Source organism: Primulina eburnea, chromosome 6, assembly GCF_022965805.1.
Source record: "Primulina eburnea isolate SZY01 chromosome 6, ASM2296580v1, whole genome shotgun sequence".
NCBI classification, from domain to species: domain Eukaryota; kingdom Viridiplantae; phylum Streptophyta; class Magnoliopsida; order Lamiales; family Gesneriaceae; genus Primulina; species Primulina eburnea.
Window position 1 is genome coordinate 23,110,252 of NC_133106.1, and position 7,527 is coordinate 23,117,778.

Sequence of the window (7,527 nt, forward strand, 5' to 3'; positions counted from 1 at the left end):
ATACTTAACGTTATGTTTACTTTGAGCAATCATATAAAAACTCTTATACACAGCGAAATTTATGATTCAGAAAATTTATATAAGATTTTAGTTCTCTTTTTTTCAATATCATTGCCAAATGCCTTAGATTCAAAAATTATCTGCCCTTGGCACAATCGAAGTATCTTTAGATAAGTAAAAAGATAATGCAATGAAAAGATTACATATCCACACTAAATAGATAGAAGTACAAAGCGTCAATGGCAATTTTCATTACAAATCTTGAATACATGAATATGGGTTGAGCCAAAACAAACCCCAAACCAAGTATCAAAGCGTACGAGAACAAGCCTTCTGTTTCCTTGTAGTAGTACCGTAATTCATATTGCACATGGAATTCGCGAAAAAATCGGTTACTTCCTTGGTACACAACAATTCTTCAACCTTACACGAATTCTCATTTGCATTTTACTCAATAAATGAACTACCTTCACCAGGTCATTTTGTTTACATATTTGACAGTAAGAAGTGAGCTGTACTTTGCTAGAAAAAGCCTAGGATCGAAGACCAGGTGCCTTGAGGTTTGTATTGTCTCGTGAAAATATTTGCCTTACCACAGCACTCTCTTTCTACTTAGTACTTCCTGCTCTTTCAATCGATGCTGGAACCTTGCAAGGCGAGCTTGAAGGCTGACAAGACTAGCTGCTTTGCTCGAGAGCACGAAATTCAATCGAGTCACATAATTGTCAATATGGCTTCCTGGTTGGTCTACTTCAGCCAATAGTTTCATTTCCTGGAAATTATCCCAAAACGAGTTAATTCTCGCCATTCATCTTCGATAATCTCAAGTGAGATTATTTACTTGACATTAAATGAGTATTTTCCAGCCATTCCAATGAAAATCATTGTCAAGAAAGATTTAACAATTGTTTGCTTACTTCACGAACAATCTCCATTGTATCTTCAATCTCTTTTCTGTGTGCTGAAATGAGGGCCTCTTCCTCCTATACACAAAAAAAATATTAGATGCACGATGCATGTGCTAATAACACTTGCGATACAAAAAATCACATTAACTGAGCAGAGACACTGAACCTCGAGTGTCTCGTTGATACTCTCGTCAGAAGGTGGCTCATATTCACTCTGTTTGGCCATGGTGCTGGTTACATTAGAACTGTTTATATTTTGCCACTGCTTATAGCTTCTAGTTGGCATATCAGTATTGTTGCTCTCTTTTCTTTGTCCATGTCCTGGGCTTTCAAGCCTTTCATCCCTGTAAGGTTTTTGCCGTGGCGGAGACGCTTTCTGTACCTTATCTTCTATATCACCAGCATTCTGTGAGTAGAAAACTGAGTGGGCTTTTTGACTCGTAGAACCCTTAAAAGAGTATTTAACATCAGGCCGTTCAGTTTTCGAACCACCAGCAGTGCCTGCACTTTCCCCATGGCCATTTAAGGTAAAATTGGAAGAAAAAATTGAGGGTATTTTCTCATCATCAGTAGAAAAATTGTAAGGTAAACTTTCTTTCTCTAAAACCCGTCCACTCGTACCCACTGCTCTCGATTCTTGACGTTGCTCATAAACATACTCCGTCTCAACAGAAAGTGACAAAGTTGGTGCTGATGAAGATTCCTTGACACTAGGTGGCAGTGGCAATGAACTAGTCTGATCCTTCCTGGGATTCCCACTTTTGGATAGACTTTTGACCCTGTCAAATCATAGCTTGCTTCAGTTTAAGCTGTTTAAAATTTGTTCTCAAGGAATCAAGTAGCACGCACACGAGAAACCAAGCGAAGAAAAAAAAATAAACAGACCTATCAGCATATCTCAAAGTATTGAGAGTATGCTCGCACGAACCAGCATTTGGAGAAATGCACGAGATCATAACAGTCCTTGAATTTCCGACAAAGGAGTCACGAAGGACCTCGGTTAGTTTGCTTCCACGGAATGGTATGTGAATCTGGTCATTATCAAGAGCACGAATACACTCCTTAAGGGCCAGAAGACTCTTGTTAATTTCTGCTCCTTCAATCCTGGATACAAACAAGAATATGCCCAAATATTATTCCCTGGAGTTCATGAATAAAACAATTCTGAGGATAATAGCACGTGCTTAATAGAGCCCTTTCTAAAGATTTAATAAGGCTTGGTCACAAAATTTTCATTGCAAAAAACACTCACTAGTGATCTTTACTAGATTCCGTATATCATATACCAAAACGTCCAGTTTAACATCAAAAGAACAAAAAACTCATTTTGGAATGCTTCAGTACTTGATTAGAGATGCTTCGATTTAGAGGTGTAAAAGACATCATTCAATCAACTCTAAAGTCATAGTCAAGATGGAGATCGCTAAAAAATTAAAGAGGAAAAAAAAAAACAATTCCGAGTAAGAATAATTCAAGACCAGCAGAAAATCCAAAATGGCCATTGTCCATCCTATAGGTTCCAGAAAGACACCAAATTTAATAGTTGAACACCAACTACAACCAAAATCTTGTTTCTGGAATAAGAAAAAGAATGTTATAGTACACCCTCTAACCAAATCCAAACCAATATTCTTCACAAACTTTAAGATAAATCAAAACAAAATTAACCAGGTTTTCCACAACAAATAATCAAAGATCATAAAGGTCTTTCTTATTCAGATAGAGAAATCAATCAAAAAGAGAGTAAATACCAGACAAAAATTTGAAGTTTTCATGTGTATTGAAAAGTTTGTTTGTCAAAGAACCAACAAAGAATGGATATTAAAATCTTTAATTGTCTAGCTCAAAAAAACGGGTGGAATGCCAACAAAAATCAATTTCTGCAGGAATAATACCGAGTTTGCCGGTCATTATCTGTAGTGTCGGCCCCTCTCTCACTACCAGCCAGATCAATGAAAGAAATCTTGCCAACAACCTTCACATTCCTGGCATCATTTCCATCAATATTTCGCTTAGATTCCTTCACATCATTGTGCTTCTTCACAGCCAGTTGCAATATTGCATGAGATCTGGAAGACTCTTCGTTAGCACCAGTAGAACCTGTGCTTCTCGCTGCATTTCCCTTCTCAATGTATTCTTTCACAATCTGTACATCCAGGACTTCAAACTCCTGCAGTCCAACAATGCAAACTTGTTGTCTTCCATCCTCTCTCATACAGAGTTTCCTACATAAGAAAAAATTAGAAGCATTAGCCTAGATAACAAAAGTTTTTTCACAAAAGAGAAGGAGCAGAGTTTAATGGTCACCGCTCACAAGTCTGGAGGTTAAAATTCAGAATCTAAGGAAGAAAAAATCAAAGCTTTCATTTTATTACAGTACGGTAATTCTGCATTTACATTTTCAGTTGCTTTAATAATGCAATTGTCTGCATAATATAGCAACGAGTAAGAATTCCAATACAAAATAAAGGAGACCGAGTTAGAATACTAACTTCCTATCACTAAGAAGATCAAAAAGTTTTCCACCATATATCTCAAAATAGCTAAGCCACAGCTTGAATCTTTGATTACGATAAACTGGCTGATGCAGGTATCTAACAAGGTCTTCTGCAGCTCTAAGAGGTAGCGGCTGCATGGTGTATGTCTTACCACTTCCTGGAGAAAGAGAAGACATGAATTCAATAATCCTACAGATCCATAGGATCTTAAACGATTAGTTGAAAAAAAAGATAAAACAAACAAAATAAAATTTGAGAACTTCAGTTCACCACAGCACAATAAACTGCAACAACACGACACCAACTAATGTTGAAGCAAAGCAGTTCCATCCAAAGAACCTCAGGAATTCCCGGATAAGATGTTGAAGCAGCAAGATACTTCATGGTTTACTTTTTTATATGAATGAAAAATTCCATCACAAAATATCCATACAGGTACTTTGACTCAATGGTGTACAAGCCTCATGCACCTTTCTTCATATGGATTTGATAGTTTAAAATTAAATTGGATCAAGATACAAGGTAAGTGTCAGATGGTGTTGATGAACATGAATAGCAAATTCATTCAGAATGGAACCTCATAAAGGTTTTTTTTTGTTTTTTTTAAAACAAACCTCATAAAGGTTTTTGGCAAACAGAATCTAGTACATTTATATAATGGAGTGCAGGCCACATAATACAAGGCACATCAACAGTCAGAGACATCATAAAATGTAGGACAAACAAGAAGAGAAAGAGAAACCCACCGGTCTGACCATATGCAAAACATGTTGCTTTTGTACGTTGAAAAATGGTAGGTATGATTGGCTCCACAGTTTTACGGTATACCTAATCGGACAAATCAAAAGAACGAAAGTGAGAATGTCCAAACAGAAATACAAACATCCACACTCATTTCAAAACTTATGCATGCGCATCCCACCCAGAGAAAAAAAGCACAGGATTTTTTTCAGCATAAACTCTCAAATCAAATCTGCCCAACTCCAAGAAAAGAGAGAAAGACTAAAGAAAGTACATTCCAGCATAATTTCTTGATCAAGGTATTACCTCATCATTCGTTACTTGTTCATCCAGAACCGCGTCAAAACAGAATTCATGTTTCTCCACATAAGCTGTCAGGTCCACCTTCATTATGATTCTAAAATGTTAGCCCTGAGTACCAGAAATACTAATGGAAAATTATTTACTCAGTTCTATATCGATTTCTACATCACATTATCAAAGGTAAAATACTGTTTCATGACATTAAAACTGTTTCATACCTTTAATTTTGGTTCGTGAACTGTTAAATAAACATCATCAGATACAGTGACAACATCATCCTCTTTCCGGCCAATCTCCTTCTTGTTTAAAGGCCTCTTACGCACCTGAATTCAGAGGAAAAATGTGCATATATTTCTCAATTCAACACACTCAAAATAGCAATATAGACTGCATTGATAGGAAATCCAGCATCAAACACTTCCATAAGTATGCAACATACCACAACTTTAATCTTGGCCACATTGTTTTCCCTTGAATTGTTCTCCTTATCATTTGTCAATGATTCTGCAACAGCTTCTACATCTGTTTGCACTCTCTGTTGTCTGTTGACTATTTCGTCATAGTCAGTTTCAAGAGTTGTAGTAACTGTAGGCATGAAAGGTGATAGTTCGAATGGCTCCGAGATAACATGCTGAAAACAAATTAAATGAACTTAAATCATGGCCTGGACCATTCCTAGTAGATACAAGGAAGAATTTTGTTTACTCAAGTCAATAGTAAGCATGCTTACATCAGATAATAGCTCTGTATCATCCATAGAATGTAGATCCAAAAGCCCAGCTCCGAAATCCCCCCTAAACTCAGGGGAATAATATCCGTCTGACAAAGCAAATGCACCTGAACTATGGGTACTGGGAACATAAGGATCAGAAACACATTCACCATTAAAATTGAGATTCCTCATTAGTTTGAAGAGTCTCTGCTTCTCTTCCATCGACTGTGGTCCATAACCCTTCGCACACAACCACAAAATCCTCTCATCAATCAGAACCGGCACAAAAGAATAAAAGGAAGAAGAAGAAGAAGAAGAAGAAGAAGAAAGCATGCACGCAAAAACAGAAAAGCTCGGAGAAACTGGATAGTCTTAGTTTTTGGCACTTCTGATAAAAGTTCAAATTTTCTCGATACATTTTCCTAACTGAAAGAGAATATCAATGCACCCCAAAATGTTGTCCCAAAAACAACTGAATGAAAAGCGCTGAAGAAAGAGGAGTGCAAATCATAAATAAGAAGTGCGTATAGATACAAGGAAATACTATTATTACCTGCATTAGAAGGTTCGGCAGCACGCGATGATCAACCGCATTGGATGCAACTGGGGAGGCCAGATGCTGCAATCCGGCGGACTGGAGCCATCGCGCCATTACAGCGGCGTCGCCCGCATCTCCACCGGACATACTAGGTCCAGTATTTTCATACAGGGCAGTGGCCGCCGCCGCACCGCTCGGCTGCAACTGGCCACCGACGTGGCGCATCGATCTCTTTTGAGGAGCCAATTTTCAAGATCTATTAAACAAAAATTCCAAGATTCCACGATGGATGGTTTTAGAAACAACAACAATAATGATGATGGATAGCTATACAATGCCTAAAAAAACAAAACGGGACGAAATAAATTAATACCTAGATGGGAAATTCGAAACAAAATCAAAACATCAAACGCGATCTACGCACACAACCGCAGTGCAATACCGAAATAAACCACTCACTTCTCCAGTAATATTTCTACAATGCCGATTGCATCACAAAAAACGAAAACCCTGATAAGATCAACCCAGAAGACAATAAATTTCAACAGAACAATCTATCTATAACCAAAAGTGGGCCAAAATTAAATAAATAAAAAAATATATATCCACACCCATATACGGGAATGAACGCCAATGCATCAAGAAACGGTACAGATCTGCAATTCAAAAATATAGAAACTATAATTAAAGATTTAGGTTGGCGAGATCCTCACATAAATATTGTGAGATTACTTTAAGAAATATTGAATAGAGATGATGAAAAGTACGTATATATTATACGTACAGATTTAGTTTGTAAGAAGAAATTGTATTTTGGCATTTATTTGTTTGAAAAAGCATAAAACGGCTAATTTGAAAATCATATGCATCAACGACAACTTCCTTTCCTTTCCTATTAGATACAGATAGAATTTTACACACGAAAACTTTCAACCAACGTTTCTGTTTTAAAACAAACTTAATCTCCACTGTTTTTATAATAATGGCGGCTTTGGTATCATATGTCGCAATTTCATGTGAAAAAAACTTTTATGATATTGTTTATTTTCATGAGATTAGTCTTTAATTCGAGTCTACAATCAAAAACATTGTTTTTTATGTCAAAACTATTAGTTCTCGATACATACATGAATACCTACTCTTTGATCAAGGCCAATCCTAACAATATTTGGGTTCGAGTCTAACTTTTAAAAAGAGGCCTCTGAATCATAACATGTGTTCATATTTTTTTTTAGTTTCATGACATTTTTTCAAATTAATCAATACGTCAAAGACAATATAATAAACTAAAGGAATAAAAATATCAAACATGTCCAAAATGATTACTAAAAACAACCCGCCTAACAGTTTTAGAGCTAAAATTACTAATCAAGTTTGTATAATCAAGTTGTTCAGTAATTTCTTTATCAATCGATAACATAGCCAATCCATTCAATATTTTTCGTTACATGGGTGATCGGAGAAAAGTTTTGATAAGCTTTATCTTTGAGAAACTTCGCTCTGCACTTGCTACTGTGACCGGAACAATCAACAAGATTTTATAAGAAATATGAGCATTTGAAAGCCGGATAAGCATTACATCCACCAAAATTTCAGTCAAAAAGCTTAGTTTATAGATACCACATAAAGCACTGAAGAAAATAAAAAACTACAATAAAAAATTAGAAGCCCGAACAAAGCAAATACAAGAAAATAGACTTATAGTTCCTCACGGGTCTTTCAATCAAGCCTAGAGACGACGCAACGACTGGAGTCGATTAAGACTTGTCTGCATAGGAATATTGGAGAAAATTGAGGAATAAATCGATAACAGGTTAAGCAAGTTCT

At 36.3% G+C, this 7,527-nt stretch overlaps 1 protein-coding gene across 5 annotated transcripts; it reads right to left on the minus strand.

Moving 5' to 3' along the window:
* Window positions 1–223: 223 nt before the first annotated feature.
* On the minus strand, window positions 224–6,611 carry LOC140833907 (kinesin-like protein KIN-13A). Of its 5 annotated transcripts, none has more exons than XM_073198412.1 (15): window positions 6,485–6,609; window positions 6,312–6,356; window positions 6,143–6,210; window positions 5,716–5,956; window positions 5,181–5,402; window positions 4,890–5,081; window positions 4,669–4,773; window positions 4,454–4,531; window positions 4,153–4,234; window positions 3,401–3,563; window positions 2,804–3,133; window positions 1,794–2,012; window positions 1,075–1,687; window positions 918–983; window positions 224–772 (listed from the first exon to the last, which is right to left on the minus strand). In XM_073198412.1, exons 4-15 carry the CDS (start codon window positions 5,923–5,925, stop codon window positions 590–592), a joined length of 2,463 nt encoding a protein of 820 aa, XP_073054513.1. In that variant the 5' UTR covers window positions 5,926–5,956; window positions 6,143–6,210; window positions 6,312–6,356; window positions 6,485–6,609; the 3' UTR covers window positions 224–589. The 5 variants fall into 5 exon arrangements, with proteins under 5 accessions (XP_073054513.1, XP_073054511.1, XP_073054510.1 ...); XM_073198410.1 differs by having other exon boundaries at window positions 6,074–6,210; XM_073198409.1 differs by having other exon boundaries at window positions 6,074–6,356; window positions 6,485–6,611.
* Window positions 6,612–7,527: the final 916 nt, after the last annotated feature.